Raw genomic sequence first — 19,968 nt, forward strand, 5'->3', positions numbered from 1 at the left:
AATAATGAATAAACCAATAGTTTGGAATCAAATAACCTTGCCTGGTGTCTCAGGGCTGAGTGTGTCTGCACCCAGGGTGACCTGGCACTCATTCCCAGCCACCTGTCCCACACTCTTCCTGTGGTTCGTTACCCTCACTATTCCCAGCATTCTTTGCTCCCGCCAGATCCAGAAACCCACAATCTGCTCCACATTGACAAATAAAGTACTGTGCTAAAGTCTTAGGCAACCTAGCTATTTAGAAGTGCCTAATACATTTGCCCAGTACTGTAACTATTGCAACAAATAATTTGAACAAGCTAAAAGAAAAATACAAAAAGAAATTGCATCAGAGGAGATTACCATACTCATATTGAAAAGCAGATTTCTTATGAGTAATCTTGTATTGACATACCAGAGCCCGATCCATATGTCAGATTTTCAGAAATAACCTCCCTTTCTGTGAGGCCAGGGTCCTCATCATCATGCCTTGTTTCCACACAGGCAGAAGATCGTCTCCAGAAAGTATACACTGTCGCCAACAGAGCCAAGCTCAAGAACCCCACAAGTGGGAGTACTATAGCTGCCAATTTTGTGGGTCTCCAGCTCAATTCATTATGATGCTTCTCTACCAAAAAGAAAAGAGAAAATAATTTTTAAGGCCCATTTAATATATGCTAAATGTAACCTTTATTACATTGTCATTTTTACCAATGATATGGCAGTGGAGGGCTCATCACAATGATGAGACAGCCTATAGAGGGGAAGTGGAAGAGCTCAAGGACTGGTGCCAAGCAAGTAATCTCTTCGTCAAGACAAGGGAGTTGTTTCTAAACTTCAAGAGAACTCACACCACTCACACCCCTCTTTATATCTGTGGCACAGCAGCGGAAACTGTGAGCTGTTTCAAACTCCTACATCTCGCACAACCTCTCATGGTCCCAGAACACATCTTACACAATCAACAAAGCTACCTTCTGGAGAGGCTGAAGAGAGCTGGACTATGCACATCAGTATTCACGACTTGCTACAGATACACAGTTCAGAGCCACCTAACCTGCTGCATCACTGCACAGTATGGAAACTGCACTGCATTACCGGCACGTCCCTACCTGCCATCAGGGACAGATACACAGAAAGATGCCAAAAACAAGGCAGCAATATCCCACCCACCCTGCTCATGGACTGTTTGTCCCACTCGCATCAGGGAGGAGGCTACATAGCATCCACACCAGGACCACCAGACTCAGTTTACTTTCCTCAAGCAGCATTAACTCACCCCACCTTCACTACTTAATCATTTCCTGTCAGAGTCACCTTATGTACAGACACTCCTGTGCCTAGTGTCACTGTACGTATATACATTTATTGTATATAAGCCATCTTATGTATTCATATTTACTGGGCTTTTTACTATTGTGTTCCTTACCTTATTGCGGGATTTTTTTCTGTGCTGCATTGGATCTCCTTTGAGTAACAGTTCTCCTTTGCACTTATGTAATGGAAATGACATTAAACTATCTTGAATCTTGAAATATAAAGTACGAATCATTCTTATTAATCAATGAATACATGAATTCCAAACACAAACTCTTGATTTCCAGTGTTATTACTGTTTGAGTTCGCCATTGTCTTTTTAATTTTCACTTAAAATCAGATTTATACATTATCGACTTGAGGTTTCCATTTGCTCATTCCTTGCAAATTGGCTCCAAGGTTTCCCTTATTTCAGCTATGCTTGCACTTCAGAATTATTGCACTTATTTTGGCATGGAGGTCGCTGTCTGCGCTGGGTCTTGATGAAAACGGCAAGAACCAATCAGCTCGCAGGATGGGGCAGTGCAGGAAGCAGAAAGAGCCTCTTGCTGGATACGGAGCAGGCGAGCAGAGTTGGGCTGGAAGTCAGGAGCAGGTGGGCACTGCCATGGCTACCACTGCTGACCTGCCAGCTGGAGAGTGTCGTGGTTAAGGGTCAAAACACCATGAATGTTAGGGACCACCTAGTGACATCTGCTCCTGGCCAGAGTTTGTACGTTGTCCCAGTGACTGCATGGGTTTCCTCATCGGGTAACTGGAGAGAGCACCCCAGTGTATAATGCAAGTAATTCACTGAAAATTCTGAGTCACAAAACGTGCTATGAAAATCATTTTCCTATAGAGCCAATTTTGTAATACTGTTTTTATTAACAAAGTTAACAAAATTTATTAATATTTTTACATTGTGGTTAAAATGAAAAAATGCGAAACAGCATTGTCATAGTGCCCCTCAGTACATTGCGATGCTCCAATGATTTATTATCGAGACACAGTACGGAGTGGGCCTTTCCGGCCCTTCGAGCCCCACCATCCAGCAATCCCAGGTTTAACCTGAGCCTAATCACAGGACGACTTACAATGACCAATTAACCTGCCAACCGGTATGCCTTTGGTCTGTGGGAGGAAACTGAAGCACCCAGAGGAAACCCATGCAGTCACCCACCGGGACAACGTACAAACTCCTTACAGGCATCGGCAGGAACTGAACTTGGGTCACTTGTACTGGAAACCACTGTGCTAACCACTGTGCTACGGTGCCACTCCTATTTCACAGTTATTTGAGAGTAATGGCTGTATCCGGATATGTTTTCATAATTTCTATCTAATATGCCAGTAATAAAACTTATTTGATATACTTTGAACTTTTTTTTTTCCAGTGATCATGATTGCCCTCCAGTGGCTCAACTCACTTAAAGCTTTCCGAAACACTGTGTGACATAATCCACAAGTAAAATTAATTTCTTCAATGACTTTCTTTCAATTTGTATTCCCTCCAGGTAAGATTAAGCCTGGCTTAAGTGTACCCATATTTATTTCAAATAAATGCTGTAGAAGCAGGAACTTAGTGCAGTGGCTCCACTAGCAGAGCTGCTGTCTCACATCTCCAGTGCCTTGTGTTAGCTCCCAGCCTCCGGTGCTGTCTGTGCAGATTTTGTTCCTGTAACTACATGGGTTTCACAGTGCTGTGATTTCCATTTCACATCCCACAGTCATGCATGATGTAGGTTAGTGTTTTACTATAAACTGCCCATGGTGTGTAGATGAGGAGTTGGATCTTGGGGAATCGTTGGGAATATGGGAAAAGTAAGGTGGTTCAATTCAACAACAGCCTAAAATTCTTACTCCTCACAGATATCCACAAAAGAAGAAACTTCACAGAATGAATAATAGAAACATCAGAAGCCCAAAGGTCCCTCCTGTGCCCAAGCAGGAGCAGAAGCTTTGACCAGCCCCCTACTTGCACCCTACTCCAACCCTCAGCACCCCCCTAACATGCAAGCCATAGCAAAATCCCCCAAAGATGGGATTAGTGCAGGACTGCCATGGATGAGTGCTTGTTATGGCCTTGGGAGCTGAAGGACCTCTTTTCATGCTGCTTGATGAAGTGACTTTGTGCTTCAAAAAACAATAGATTACTGGTTAGGTGTATCTGCTTTAAAATTACTGACTTGAAATTTGCCATTGTAAGGACAGGAAGACTGTAATCAATCACTACCACTACACTGCAAAACTATTATCAGGATTTTTGTATGTACAATCATAAAACTGAAAACAGAAAATCTTAGCTGCCTGTATTACATTCATCTATAGCATGCATTATTGGTCTTTGCAAATAACTGGAATAGAATCAGTGATGTCATGGGTGGTGGGATGGAGTTTCATCTTTGCCAAAGGAGGAGTAAGGCGTTCCTTCCCTCCGCCAGACTGCAGGTCACCATTGAGCAAGGTGTAGCACCTGCTTGCTTCCGGATCAGGGTCTCGTGAAGCCATGGGAGCAGATTGTGGACGGTTGTATGAGAGGTTGGTGCTCATCACAATTCCTGGTTATGCGGCTGCTGTCACCAGGCAGACAATCTCTGAAGAGTACTGATAATGGCTGGGCTCACCCGTCTTGCAAAAATACTGCCCAGGAAAAGACAATGGCAAACCACTTCTGTAGAAAATTTTGCCAAGGACAATCATGGTCAAAGACCATGATCACCCATGTCATATGACGCAACACATAGTGATGATAATGAAAGTCATGGAGTTACTGCATCATTGAATCATACAAGATAGATACAGGCCCTCAGATCCAACCAGTCCATACCAATAAAGATTTATATCTCTACTAAATCCCATGTTGGCCCAGATGCATCCAAATCTTTCCTATCCATGTACTTGTCCAAGTGCTTTTTGACATTGTTAATGTACCTGACTCATCCACTTCCTCTGGAAGCTCATTCTACATCGGACCATCCTCTGGGTGAAAAAGTTGCCCCTCGGGTTCTTATTAAATCTCTCCCCTCTCAACTTAAAGCTGCTGTATGTCCTCTGCTTCTTGATCTACCAACCCTCAGATGAAGACTGTGCACATCGACCCTACTATGTCCTCATGATTTTATACACCCACCTATCACTATGTTCCTTTGAAAAAAGTGCCAACCTACTCAACCTCTCTGCAAGTCTTAGCAACATCTTCATAAGTCTCTTCTGTGACACGATTTGCTACTAATGCTTACAGTTTTCTTATCATTAATGTACCATCCTTTTTGCAAATATCATGAATATGTCCAGCCTTGTTTCAAGAGGCCTGCTTATGATCAATTATTATTGACAAACTCACTCTCTTGTTCTGAAAAACTCAATTATATTATGTCATTCATCAAAATTATTTAAAACGGGACATCTTTGATATGTTATCTTTGCAATAAATCCATTCCAACGTTTATTTTGCTTTCTGTAAAAGGTGCCTTTTAATTCTGTGTTTGCTGCCTATGAGAATGCTTTAATGCAATCAAGAAGGTTGAGCAGAAAATGTTGCGAGGCATTGTGTATCCTGAAAGCTGACACCTGTTTGTCAATCCTAATTGAAAAGGAAGGAGTTGCAGCCCAGAAAATGGAGAAACTCCAGATGTCCTGAGACTGTGTTACTCGAAGAGCCAACACAGCTTGTTATCATGGAAGCAGTCACCTCCTGAAAGCTTAAATATAACTTTGCAAGTTTGCCTGGACTGCTTTCATAATCAAAATCATGGTCAATCTTTGCTTCCTATGCTCAGGATCAGTCCAGACTGCTGCTGCTGCTGCCACCATCTGTCACATCTCAGAGTCTGGTGTTCTGGAGACTGCATCAGGGAGCTCACTCAAACTACATACAGGAAGAGGCTTTCATCTACATTTCCTACGGAGAAAGTGGGGCGAGTTATCTGCACTGCATGCTTCGGCAAAATCCATTTTTTAGCATGTATCTCCTTCCAACCTTTTATCAGAAGATCCTGGCTACAGCTCTGCCTGACCTCCTTAGCCACTTCTACCAAAGAACCTGTGTCATGCAGCCATTGTTCTTCACCAAATTCCAGGTACCTTCTACCGTGAGCATTCTTCTACCGCTTCTCATCAATGTAGTCACCATTCACTCAGTAGTAACACTGAAACTGGAAGTAGCGCTCATAGTCCTGTGTGTCCCATTAGGAGCATTAAATGCAAAGATTGTACCTGGCAGAATGGATGCTGACAATTATGAAAACTTCCAATGATCAAAACATTCTCCTGGAACTAACAACCTCAACTTCAACGCGGCATTCTACTGGAAACATTTTAATTGAAGTTCTCCTTTATTGTGACTTTCACAAATAGAATTTGCACGACACTTTGCGCCACGGTAGCGTAAAGGTTAGCGCAACACTATCACAGCTCAGGGTGCTCTGGAGTTCAGAGTTCAACTTGAACACCATTCTGTAAGGAGTCTCTGTATATCCTCCCTGTAGAATGCATGGGTATTCTCCATGTCTGCCGGGTACCTCCCACAGTCCAGACAACGTACCGGGTAAGTTCACTGGTAATTGTAAATTGTCTCGTGATTAGGTTAGGGCTAATCGGGTTTGTCGGGGGTTGCTGAGGCAGTGTGGCTCAAAAGGACAGGAAGGGCCTACTCTGTGCTGTATCACAAAATAAGTAAACATTCATCCTTCGCCATCAAAGGAATAGAACCCACAGGCTCACGGTAGCACTTTGTCAATGTCCATTAAAGGCACTGGCCCAATGTGAATTCCTGAAGCCATGAAAGGCTGAAAGCCATAAGCCACTGTTGCATTTTATGCTTTTTGTGATCAACCAAAAGGTGTTGACTCCAGAAAAAAGAACATATCACTTAATTTTCAAGTGTTGGGAGGGAAGTTTAGGGAGGGGATGGTGTCAGAGGCAGGATTTTTTTGTTAAACAGAGAGATAAGTGCGTGGAATGCACTGCCAGTGGTGATGGTTGAGGCATTAGGGACATTTAAAAGATCCTTAGATAGATAGACACATGAATGAAAGAAAAATGGAAAAATGGGGGGCTACGTAGGAGAGAAAGGTTAGATTGATCTTGGAGTAGGTGAAAGGGTCAGCACAACATTGTGGGCCGAAGGACCTGTATTGTGCTCTACTTTTTATGTTCTATCCATGAAGATCTTTTTACCAGACTCAATCAAAAAAAAGCAATAAAAATGGGTTTACTAATTAATTTTACCACATTCTTGTCCAGAATGGAGTCATCTTCATGTTTGCTTTTTAACTAATCACTCCTGGACATCTAATAATAACCCATTTCACGAAGGTGACTCTTCAAAATCAGTCTCAAGTTTCCTGACAGAGCCAACTTCTGAACACATGCAGAGGTTTCCAACCTTTTTTATGCTTAGATCCCCATCATTAATTGAGGGGTCTGGGAACCCTTATAGGCATTAAGATTGAACTGGAATACGTGGCCCTGAAATTAAGGCACCAAATTTTATTACTCAGAACATTTAAGAAGCAACTGAAGCATAATCAGTGTGGACTCTGTAATTCCTTGAATCAGTCCTATAAATTAAATGAGATCATGCAAAAATGAAATCATGCTAATAAACATCTGTCAAAATGATTCTTAAATTTGAGAATAAAATAAAATGAAAGTACCTTTGAGCAATGGCAGCTGTGGACTTAGATCATTGCAATAATTGGTGTCACAGCAGACAGTTTTGGAGACGTTTTTTACACTGGCACAAAGAAAAGGTCTGTCTGCTGGAATCAATTCTTGTTGATGTGCACAGGTCTTCCACTCTTCCACTTTTCCATGTGAAAATGTGATTGATGCTAAACAAACTCCATCTGTTTCACAAGTGTGATTTTCACTCACACAGCTGGTGCAATAGCATTTCAGACCTAAAACAATGGAATTTAATCAACATTGTAAGTTCACAGGAAAAGACCAACTAGCCAATGTTCCATACAAAAGTAGAGCCTCACGCTACAAGTTTAAGGCAAACTTTTTAAAGTCAACTCCATGTAATTTCCTGACAATGGAGACAAACCAAGAGATCTTTGGTGTAGTTGGGTTTGTGATCGAGAAGAAAAATGGAAGTTCTCCTCTAAATGTGCCTCACCTCACCCTATTTTTGCTCAATAATCAAAAGCACTTCATAAAACTATTTTTGATGAAATTGTGAGTTACATCAGAGAGTTCCATAGGATGTTAGGCGAGAACATCAGACCGTGCAATAAGCATTAGATGAACAATTATGTAATCACCATCATCAGCTGCCATGCCCAGTGTGAGCTTTGGCTGCCATGGTCCACACACTCCTGGTTCAGGTCAAGTGGATCAATTCATTAGTATTCATTTCCAGTTCTCTGGCTGCTGTCTCCATCATCATTTGACTTTGTCTTTCTCTTGCTTTCTTCCCTTCAATCTTTCCCATAATTACCATGCATTCCAACTCCTCACATGTCCAATGAAGGTACATTGCCTTTTCATGATCTCATACATTATTTCTCTTTTTGTGTTTGCTCTGTTCATGACATCCTCGTTAGATATTCGTTTCGTCCATGGTATTCTTTGCATCCTCCTCAAAAACCACATCTCTGCTGCTTCAATTCGTTTCCTCATGTTACTGGATATTGTCCAACATTCTGAGCCACATAACGTAACTGGATAAACATAACATTTCAGTACTCTGAGGTGGGTGGTCATGCCTAGTTTAGTATTGGTCAGTATACTCTTCATTCTTGTAAAGGTGTCTTTTGCCATTCCTATTCTTCTTTTGATGTCCAAGTCGCACCTGCCATCTGATGTCACCCAGCTTCCTAAGTGGCAAAAGTTCTTTACTTGTTTTATGCCTTCCCTATTTATTGTCAGTCTGCAGGTAGGGTTCTCCTTCTTTTTGGATATCACAATACATTCTGTCTTTTTGCAATTGATAGATAGACCCATTTTTGCACTTTCTTCAACAATTATATCAATTAAGTTTTGTAGTTCTTCCTCCGTACTTGCAATTAACACAGTGTCATCTGCATATCTGAAATTATTGATGTTTTCACCGCCAACTTTGATTCCCAAGATGTCTCTTATTTTTTGTAATATTGTTTCACTGTACACATTAAATAAACCAGGGGAGAAAGCACACCCTTGTCTAACGCCTCTCTTGATTTTTGTAAACTGACTCACTTCTCCATCTATTCTTACAGCAGCAGTTTGTTTCCAGTACAGATTTCTGATTAGGCGGAGGTCTTTCCAATCTACATATAGAGTGTCCTATAATATTTCAAATACAGGTGTCCCCCACTTTTCAAAAGTTCGCTTTATGAAACCTCACTGTTACGAAAGACCTACATTAGTTACCTGTTATTGCTAACAGAAGGTGTTTTCACTGTTACGAGAAAAAGCAGCGCGCGGAAAAAGCAGCACGCAAAAAAAAAGGGAGCACACAAAAAAAGGCAGCGTGCACCCAGAGCAGCCGCTCTCCCCCGGATTCGGAACGGCATTCTCGCCGGCATTGTTTAAACACATGCCTGTGAGCATCCGTTAGCAAGATGAATTCTAAGGTATCGGAAGAGCCTAAAAGAGCTCGTAAAGTGTTATACTTAGCATAAAACTAGACATAATTAAGCGTTTCAATCGTGGTGAACGAAGTAAGGACAAAGTGAGTTTGGCTTGAAGTTGACGAAGATGATGTTGAAGAGGTTTTGACATCCCATGACCAAGAACTGATAGGTGAAGAGCTGATGCAATTGCAAGAGGAAAGGATAACAATCAAAACCGAATGCAGTAGCGAGCGGACCGAAAGTGAAGTCGTCCAGGAACTGAACGTGAGGCAACTGCGTGAGATTTTCGCTGCAATGATAAAGTACGACTTTAATTTTGAAAGGATATGTCAGTTTAGGGCATATTTGTAGGATGGTTTGAGCGCTTACAAAGAACTGTATGATCTAATAATGTGCGAGGCTAAGCAGTCAAGCAAGCCTTCAACATCAGCCACAGCAGACGACGAACCTCGACCTTCGACATTGAGGCAGGCAGACACAGAAGAAGATGACCTACCTGCCCTCATGGAAACAGACGACGAGATGACACCTCAGTGTCCCACCACCCCAACCCCCGGGCTGATCTGCGAAGAATGCAGCGGTAGCCAGGAGGCACCCAGCACATCTTTAAGAAAGAAAGCCGAAATAAACAAGCTAATTAATTAGGTGCCGCCTGGCACGTAATTGTCGACCCAGATCAGAGACGATTGCCGATTGCGTCGCCTCTGATCTGGGCCGACATTTATGTGCCGGGCGGCACCTAATTAATTAGCTTGTTTATTTCGGCTTTTTTCTTAAAGATGTGCTGGGTGCGTCCCAGCTACCACTGCAGTGCTGTATGCTTCGCAGATCGGTATCGGTCAGCGGCCCGGAGGGTGGGGGCCACTGCACCACCCAAACCTCCGACGACTCAGCCTAACACACCATCATCAGTGTGCTCGCTGTCTTCCCGATTCCAGTAAGTAATACTACACTGTACATTCATTGTTTCTACTTTATATCGGCTGTGTATTTTTACATGTTATTTGGTATGATTTGGCAGCTTCATAGCTTAAAGGTTACTGGAGAGCGCTTGCACCGTGTTTTTGTCGCCGGCACTTGCGTGAGATTTTCGCGACTGAGAACAGTGCAGGCAATTATTGTGGAAAAGTATTTCTACTTTATATAGGCTGTGTATTCATCATATCGTTCCTGCTTTTACTATACATTACTGTTATTTTACGTTTTATGTGTTATTTGGCATGATTTGGTAGTTATTTTTGGGTCTGCAAACGCTCACAAATTTTTTCCATATAAATAAATGGTAATTGCTTCTTCACTTTACGACATTCCAACTTACGAACCGTTTCATAGGAACGCTCGACCTTCGGATGGCGGGGGAAACCTGTAACTTATTGAGCTTCACTTTATCAAATGCTTTTGTGTAGTCAATAAAACAAACAAACAAATCTTTTTGCACTTGAATAGCTCGTTCTGATAGTATCCTTAACATCAATATTGCGTTTCTTGTACCTTTGTCTTTCACAAAACCACATTGCTCTTTACCTATTTCAGCTTGTATCTTACTTTTAGCTCTTGTCATCAAAATTCTTAGAAGTATCTTCGTGATGTGACTCATTAAACTTATCGTCCTATGTAATTCACATTCTATTGCTCCAGCTTTCTTAGGAAGAGTGATAAATACTGATTTTTTCATCTCTTCTGGTATTATTCCAGTCTCATAAATGTCATTGATTAAATCAGTAAGTTTTTCAATTCCATAATCTTCAAGGGCGATAATTTGTTCTATTACTAATTCATCAGGACCTGCTGCCTTTCCTTTCTTCATCTTATTTATTGCATTACGAACTTCAGATTTTAAAATACTTGGACCTTCAATGTTTTTCTTAATTTCTGGTTTTTCGCCTCAATCGTCTTCAAACAATTCCTGAATATACACAGTCCATTTGTTCGTAATCTCATCTTCTTCCATGATAATGGTACCATCCTTTGCTTTCAAACACCCACCTGAAGAACAGAGGAGCTTTTTACCAGCGATATTCTTGATTTGTTGATGTAACCTTTTTGGATCAGTAATAGGGATTCTTTCTATTTGCTCAAATTCCTGGTTTAACCATTCTTCTTTGGCTTTTTGACATAAGCTTTTAACTTTTTTTATCTAAGGACTTATATTCTATAGGATTTGCTTTCTTCCATCTCCTTTCTTCCATTAGATTTTTGATTTCATCTGTCATCCATTTACTCTTTGTGCTTTTTTCTTTTTTAGGAATCACTGACTTTGCTGATTCTACCAAGGCATCCTTTAGAGAGTTAAATTTCTTTTCTACATGATTGCTATCATCTTCAACAGATTCTATTTCTAGACTTTGAAATCTATTCCTTACTTCAATTGTAAATTTTTGTCTTAAGTTTTCTTCTTTAATTAATTGCAAGTAGTCAAGGGATTGTTCAGGTTTTTGCTTCTTTAGTTTTTTAAGTTTTACTTTTACATGACATGCTACTGGGTTATGGTCACTATTACAGTCTGCACCTGGATATGTTTTGCATTGAGTCACTGAGTTTCAAAATCTTTGGTTTATAGTAATAAAGTCAATTTGATTTCTAGTGTTATCGCCTGGACTTTTCCAGGTCCACAAGCGTGTCTGATGGTTTTTAAAGTAGGTATTCATAATGACCTGATTATTCATCTTGCACCATTCTACCCATTTCTCACCTCATTCATTTCTTTCCCCTAGTCCAAATTTTCCTATGCTATTTCCATCAGCACCTTGCCCTACTTTAGCATTTAGATCTCCCATGACAATAACAATATCTTGAGATTCACATCCATTCTTTGCTTGTTCAAGCTCTTCATAGAATTTATCTATATCCTTATTTGTTCCATCTGTTGTTGGTGCATATACCTGTATAATTGCTAAATCAAATGGTTGTCCTCTGAATCTAACAAGGAGCATTCTTTCTGATATTGCCCAATGTCCTAAAACACTTCTTGCCATGTTTTCATCCATAAGAATTCCTACTCCAATAGTATGGGATGTTCCACAAGAATAAACTAGTGTTTTATTTCTAATCTGACATTTTCCAGCACCTATCCAACAAACTTCGCTAATTCCTATGATGTTAATCTTTAGTTTTTCCATTTCATTTATCACATTTGTCCAATCTTCCTGCTTGATATAGGGTTCTTTCATTCCAAGTGGCAATAATTTTTTTTTGTGTTACTTGAATTTTATGAGCAGTAGCTTGATGACGGTCGGGGATCCCCTGCTGACCAGAATCAACCCTACCGAATGAAGCATCTTCAGAATTGTCTTGAAGATCCTCTTGACGCTGTTGTCATGTGATACATTTTGTGAGTTTGACCCTGCTTTTCTTAGCAAATCGCAATGGTGGTTTGCTATTGCCTACTTGAAACTAAACTCAAAGTCTAATCTAGGAACATAATGCTACCAGCAAATTCTGAAGATGACACCAGCAAGCAATATGACCAAAGGCAAAACAGACAGTTCACAAAACTACTTCTTTCAGAAGAAGCCTGAAAAAAGGTCTCAGAATAAATAGTCAAAATGTTGAATGTTTACTCTTTTCCATAGATGCTGCATTCTTCCAGAATTTTGTGTGTGTTACTTATTTTACTTCAGCTTTTCAACTCCAAACCCTAAGGCTCACTAGTCACAGGCTTCCAGTCAAAGAAACAAATTTCCACCATCAGCAGGCCAGGCAGCATCTATGGGAAAGAGTAAGCAGTTGATGCTTTGTGCCAAGAGCCTACATCAGGACTGATCTGATGTAGACTGAAATATCAACTGCTTACTCTTCTCCATAGATGCTACTTGGCCTGCTGAGTTTCTGCAGCATTTTGTATGTATTACTTTCATTTCCAACACCTGCTGATTTTTTTTTCTTGTTTATGTTTCCACCATCAGCCTTGGTTTCCTACCATTAAACCAATTAGATTAGATTAGATTATGAGGATACTCAGTAATCGTTTATTGTCATTTAGAAATGCATGCATTAAGAAATGATACAATGTTCCTCCAGAGTGATATCACTTTTCATTTTTAAAATCTTTTTATTGATATATAATCTTCTACAGCTATAAAATACAGAAGTTCAGCAAATTAGTATATATATAATTAATACAGCTGAAGAAAAAACACTTATATATGCTAATGAAAGAAAATTTTTATATAAGAAAAAGAGGGGGAAAAAAAAGAACCCAACTAACTGAAAATAAGAAACCTCACCAACTACAAAACAAAAAAAAGAAAAAGAAAACCATTAAGAACCAACTCCCGGAGCAAATTTATATATATATGAAGAAAAAGAAAACAACAACCGCCAAACCACATTTATATAACCAGAGTGATATCACAAAAAAACAGGACAAAGACTAACACTGACAAGGCCACGTAATTAGAATATATAGTTACAACAGTGCAAAGCAATACTGTAATTTGATAAAGAGCAGACCATGGGCACAATTAACCAGCTCTCCCTGGATTCCGTTCAGCCAAACCTTCCCAATCAGTGTTACATGTGGAATCTTATCAAAGGTTTTAATGAAATCCATATAGACCACATCTTCTGCCCTACCCTAATTGACTTCAGTGGTCACTTCATCAAAATACTCAATCACATTCATGAGACGAACTCCCACACACACAACCTTGGTGTCTTCCTCTAATCAACCCTCATCTTTCCAAATGCATGTACATCTAATATCTCATAATCCCCTCCAATAATTTGCTTATCAGAGCAAATTGCTTATTGCTTATTTGCAATCTTTTCCCCCACTTCGTGGAGCAGCCTGGGGAATATTCCAACAGGCCCTGGGGATTTATCCATCCTAATGTATTTTAATAACTTCAACACCTCCTCTCCCTTAATATCAACATGCTCCAGAACATCAACCTCACTCATATTGTCCTCACCATCATCAAGTACTCTCTCATTGGTGAATACAGAAGAGAAGTATTCATTGAGGACCTCGCTCACTTCCACAGCCTCCAGGCACATCTTCCCACCTTTATCTCTAATCGGTCCTACCTTCACTCCTGTCATCCTTTTGTTCTTCACATAATTGAAGAATGCCTTGAGGTTTTCCTTTACCCTACTCGCCAAGGTCTTCTCATGCCCCCTTCTTGCTCTTCTCAGCCCCTTCTTAAGCTCCTTTCTTGCTTCCCTATATTCCTCAATAGACCCATCTGATCCTTGCTTCCTAAACATCATGTATGCTGCCTTCTTCCACCTGACTAGATTTTCCACCTCACTTGTCACCCATGGTTCCTTCACCCTACCATTCTTTATCTTCCTCACCGGGACAAATTTATCCCTAACATCCCGCAAGAGATCTCTAAACATCGACCACTTATCCATAGTACATTTCCCTGCAAAAACATCATCCCAATTCACACCCACAAGTTCTAGCCTTATAGCCTCATAATTTGCCCTTCCCCAATTAAAAATTTTCCTGTCCTCTCTGATTCTATCCTTTTCCATGATAATGCTAAAGGTCAGGGAGCGGTGGTCACTGTCCCCCAGATGCTCACCCACTGAGAGATCTGTGACCTGACCCGGTTCATTACCTAATACTAGATCTAGTATGGCATTCCCCCTGGTCGGCCTGTCCACATACTGTGACAGGAATCCGTCCTGGACACACCTAACAAACTCTGCCCCATCTAAACCCTTGGAACTAATCAGGTGCCAATCAATATTAGGGAAGTTAAAGTCACCCATGATAACAACCCTGTTATTTTTGCACCTTTTCAAAATCTGCCTCCCAGTCTGCTCCTCTGTATCTCTGCTGCTACCAGGGGGCCTATAGAATACCCCCAATAGAGTAACTGCTCCCTTCCTGTTCCTAACTTCCACCCATATTGACTAAAAAGAGGATCCTGCTACATTACCCACCCTTTCTGTAGCTGTAATAGTATCCCTGACCAGTAATGCCACCGCTCCTCCCCTTTTCCCCCCTCTCTATCCCTTTTAAAGCACTGAAATCCAGGAATATTGAGAATCCATTCCTGCCCTGGTGCCAGCCAAGTCTCTGTAATGGCCACTACATCATAATTCCATGTATGTATCCAAGCTCTCAGTTCATCACCTTTGTTCCTGATGCTTCTTGCATTGAGGTACACACAAGGAGGAGATGAAGGTCTAGCTCTGTATTTGAATATCTGCCCCGACAAACTTATTGAGCCTTTGGGAGTATGAGGCTGCAAAAGTTTGATGTGGCAACTCCAGCAATGTTTGTCTACGATAATTTCGTAGAGCACTTTCCCCATTCGTTTGACAATCTGACCTAGTACCCAGGGGTCTTGGCCATCATGATACTGTCTGGCCTACGCTGCAGCTCCTGGCCTGAATGATGTCAACTTTACACCAAGGTCAATGTGGCTGTCTTTGTGCACCTGACCATCTGCTGTCTCAGATGTTGGACACTGTGGCAGCATCGTATCCAATGTTGTGCGCAGTTTTCTTCCCAAAAGTGCATCAGCTAGAGACTTCCCTTCGAGGTCCGGATGCGATGTGGATGCATCAGGAATGCGTTGAGAGCCTCAGAAGATGTTCCTTCCCCTTGATTTCAAAAGCAACCATTTGAAATTGTCCTCAAACTTCTTTGCTTTGCCATTGGACTGTGGATGATATAGGGTGAGCAGATGTGAATAATTACACTGTTCTTGCAGAATGCATTTAAAGGCATCCATTAGTCTTAGAAAGTCTTCACTTTCCAGGGCACAAGCCTGGGCAAGGTTGTATGGAAGACCGGCAGTTGCCCATGCTGCAAGTTTCCCCTCTCCACAACACCGATGTTGTCCAAGGGAAGGGCAAGGGCCGATACAGCTTGGCACCAGTGTCATCGCAGAGCAATGTGTGGTTAAGTGCCTTGCCCAAGGATACAACACGCTGCCTCGGCTAGGGCTCAAACTCACGACCTTCAGGTCGCTAGTCGAATGCCTTAACCACTTGGCCACGTGCCCACACAGAATGCATTAAACTACTGTGAACTGAAATGAAAGCCATTGTCAGAAACACATGTTTCCGGAATTCCAAAGTGACTGAAGATCTGCAGCAGCTGTTGAATGGTAGCCAGTCATTGCTGATTTCATAGATAATACTTCTGGCCAGTTAGAATAGGCATTAACCAGGACAGGATAGGATAGGATTAGTACACCCACTAATTGGACCAGAAAAGTCAACTCCAAGGTCTGGTACCCTGAGACCATGGTTGTGGTTCAGCTCTATTTGGATTGTTTGCATTGAGGACCGAGTACACTGCATGCATACGGATGCGACATCTTTGTCAATGCCCGGCAGGACATAAAGCTTCTTGCCAGGGCTTTCATTCAACTGGCCAATGTAGAATTGCTTCAGTACTTTTGGTTGAAGTATTCATGGAATTACTATTCTTCATCAAAACGTTAGGCAGGAGTCCAGAGCTGAAAGCGATGCATGACATCGATAGAAGGGTACGACATCTTCCTCAACCTTGACTAGCCATCCATCAATGAGGTATCTGGACATATGCCGAAGAAAAGGATCTGCAGCTGTTTCTGCTCTGATCTTGTTGACCACGGCTGGAAGACATACAGTAGCATCCAATACAGTCCTGTGGACCTCACAACCAATTGAAATTGCAGCCACAACTGTGTCTTCATTTTCACTAAGTACTGGTTCATAGGTCTGGAGAGTGTATCTGCCCAACAAAGTTTCTGGGTTGTTGTGTATTTGGTTTCAAAATCATAGGCTCATAACATCATTATCCACCTTTGCAGCTCTATACACCGGGATGTCTTTCTTAGGCCTGTAGATGGACAACAATGGTTTGTAAGCAGTAAGAAAAGTAAAGTGCCTGTCATAGAGCACCTTGTGGAAATTCTTCTCAGCAAAGATGATTCGCAAGGCTTCCTTCTCAATTTGTCCATCATTCTATTCTGCTATAGTCAGTGATCTGACTGTATGAATGACAGCTTTTCCTGAACCATTAGGGAAGAGAAGGGATATGACAGCTTCCACTTTGAAGTTGGATGCATCCGACGCACGAAAACTGGCAGCTCTAGGTTAAAGTGAGTCAAGAGAAGTTCAGATGACACCATATTTCTCTCCTAATCAAAAGCTTCTTGGCATTTTTGGACTATTTCCATGTGGCACCCTTGTTTAGCAGAGTATTCAGTGGTTCTCTCACCCTGTACATTGCTGGGAGAAATGCAGAATAATGACTGATCATGCCCAAAAATGATTGTGAAGAGCTCATATCTGATGGTGAAGGCATCGTCCAATTAGCAGTGATATTTTCAGGATGTGGGCGACGACCGTGCTCATCTATGATTAATCAAGACTGAAGACGTCATGAAGCTACTTTTTACTGCCCAGAGTCTTGCCATTTGTTCAAAACTTAGTCCAGGGGTTGACATTGTTCTGTCTGATCTGTGCCCAACACAATGATGTCATTTAGCTAAGTGTCATCACCATCAATACCTCTCAGCATGGTGTCCATAAGCTGCTGGAAAATTGAGGGAGCTGTCTTCAAGCTGAAAGGCAGGCGGAGGAAGGAAAACAACCCCTTATGTGTTGTAATGATGATTGTAAATGACTGCCACTTCTACCTGGAGGTGGGTTTCAGCCAAGACAATTTTGCAAAGTAGCAATTTTACCAAAAGATCTGCTGGTACTAGAAATGGGTACAAGTATGTCTCCAGCACTGCATTCAGACCAGTTGAGAAGCCTGCACACAACTTCACTATACCACTAGCATTCTTGATAATGACTATAGGAGCTGCCCAACGTGGGTAGTTGACAGCTTTGATCACACCAGTTTGTTGCAGGCGGGCTAGCTCTTGCTCCACTATTGGTATGGCTGCATATGGTACTGATTTTTTGGGACAGAAAACTGGCTTTACTTCCTACAAAGTGAAATCTGATAGCATGAATGGCAGCGATGCTTCACTAGCAGATGAACTCAATGCCTTCCATGCCCACTTTGAAAAGGAGAATACAATTCCAGCTGTGAGGATCCCTGCTGCACCTGATGACCCTGTGATCTCTGTCTCAGAGGCCGATGTTAGGCTGTCTTTAAAGAGGGTGAACCCTCTCAGGGCGGAAGGCTCCAATGGAGTACCTGGTAAGGCTTTGAAAACTTGTGCCAACCAGCTGGTGGGAGTATTCAAGGACATTTTCAACCTCTCATTGCTACGAGCAGAAGTTCCTATTTGTTTTTAAAAGGTAATAATTATACCAGTGCCTAAGAAGAATAATGTGAATTGCCTTAATGACTATCGCCCAGTAGCACTCACATCGACAGTGATGAAACACTTTGAGAGGTTGGTCATAACTAGACTGAATTCCTGCCTCAGCAAGGACATAGACCCATTGAAATTTGCCTATCGCCACAATAAGTCAACAGCAGATGCAATCTCAATGGCCCTTCACACAGCTTTAGACCACCTGGACTACACAAACACCTACATCAGGATGCTGTTCATTGACTATAGCTCAGTACTTAAATACCATGATTCCCACAATCCTGATTGAGAAGTTGCAGAACCTGGGCCTCTGTACCTCCCTCTGCAATTGGATCCTTGACTTCCTAACTAGAAGACCACAATCTGTGCGGATTGGTGACAACATCTCCTCTTTGCTGACGATCAACACTGGCGCACCTCAGGGGTGTGTGCGCAGCCCACTGCTCTACTCTCTGTATACACATGACTGTGTGGCTAGGCATAGCTCAAATACCATCTATAAATTTGCCAATGATACAACCATTGTTGGTAGAATTTCAGATGGTGACGAGAGGGCGTACAGAGGCGAGATATGCCAACTAGTAGAGTGGTGCCACAGCAACAACCTGGAACTCAACGTCAGTAAGATGAAAGAACTGATTGTGGACTTCAGGAAGGGTAAGACGAAAGAACACATACCAATACTCATAGAGGGATCAGAAGTGGAGAGAGTGAGCAGTTTCAAGTTCCTGGGTGTCAAGATCTCTGAGGATCTAACCTGGTCCCAACGTATTGATGCAGTTATAAAGAAGGCAAGACAGCGACTGTACTTCATTAGGAGTTTGAAGAGATTTGGCACGTCAACAAATACACTCAAAAACTTCTATAGATGTTCCATGGAGAGCATTCTGACAGGCTGCATCACTGTCTGGTATGGAGGTGGGAGATGGCTACTGCACAGGACCAAAAGAAGCTGCAGAGGGTTGTAAATTTAGTTGGCTCCATCTTGGGTACTAGCCTACAAAGTATGCAGGACATCTTCAAGGAGCAGTGTCTCAGAAAGCCAGTGTCCCTTATTAAGGCCCTCTAGCACCCAGGGCATGCCCTTTTCTCACTGTTACCATTGGGTAGGAAGTACAGAAGCCTGAAGGCACACACTCAGCGATTCAGCTGTGGATTCTTCCCCTCTGCCATCTGATTCCTAAAGGGACATTGAACCTCTGAACACTACATCACCTTTTTAACATATTTCTGCTTTTTGCATGATTTTTAATCTATTCAATACAGTTATATTGTAATTGATTTACTTATTTCTTCTTCTCCTTCTTCTCCATTATGTATGGCATTGAACTGCTGCTGCTATGTTAACAAATTTCACAACACATGCCGGTGATAAGAAACATGATTCTGATTCTGAATTCTTTGCATCTGGACGGAGGTGAAGTTCTGCTCGAGTTTGGTGCAGCAGCCTAAACCTTGCTGGATCACTGCTGTGTAGCATTGTAGCAGTTGCTGTATGGTCTCACATACTGATGGTGGTATGGTGTCGACTGACATGATTTGAACAGCCATTGTCTTCAAGCAGATTTCATCCAGGGAGATGCTTCAAAGATCAACTTGTCCATGCAGTCAATTCCAAGGATGTTCAGATCTGGCTGGTCTGTTAGATAACACACATCATTGACATGACTACCATTCTGCTTCACCACACAGTGCAGTTCACCAATCAGCTGGAGGATGCCACTCCATGGAGGCAAAATGATGAGTTGAGTTGACTGGTGGGGACCCAAGTTCCTACCGCTGATGGGGAGCTGAGTTCCTTGATCTTTTAGAAATAATAGTGATGTCAGATGCTGTGTCAAGATTCAGCTTGACCAACAGACTGTTGAAAAATAGAATAATATTCCACCTCCTGGGGAAAA

General features: G+C 41.8%; 1 protein-coding gene across 1 annotated transcript in view; it reads right to left on the reverse strand.

The window, feature by feature from the left end:
* Positions 1-19,968, reverse strand: part of LOC134348795 (TGF-beta receptor type-1-like) — an 84,696-nt gene that overhangs the window by 45,981 nt on the left and 18,747 nt on the right. The window contains exon 2 of the mRNA XM_063052598.1: positions 6,936-7,181. Within this exon, the coding sequence (XP_062908668.1) occupies positions 6,936-7,181 (246 nt within the window). The remainder of the gene's footprint in view (positions 1-6,935; positions 7,182-19,968) is intronic.

Source organism: Mobula hypostoma, chromosome 6 (assembly GCF_963921235.1).
Source record: "Mobula hypostoma chromosome 6, sMobHyp1.1, whole genome shotgun sequence".
In the NCBI taxonomy this organism is placed as follows: domain Eukaryota; kingdom Metazoa; phylum Chordata; class Chondrichthyes; order Myliobatiformes; family Myliobatidae; genus Mobula; species Mobula hypostoma.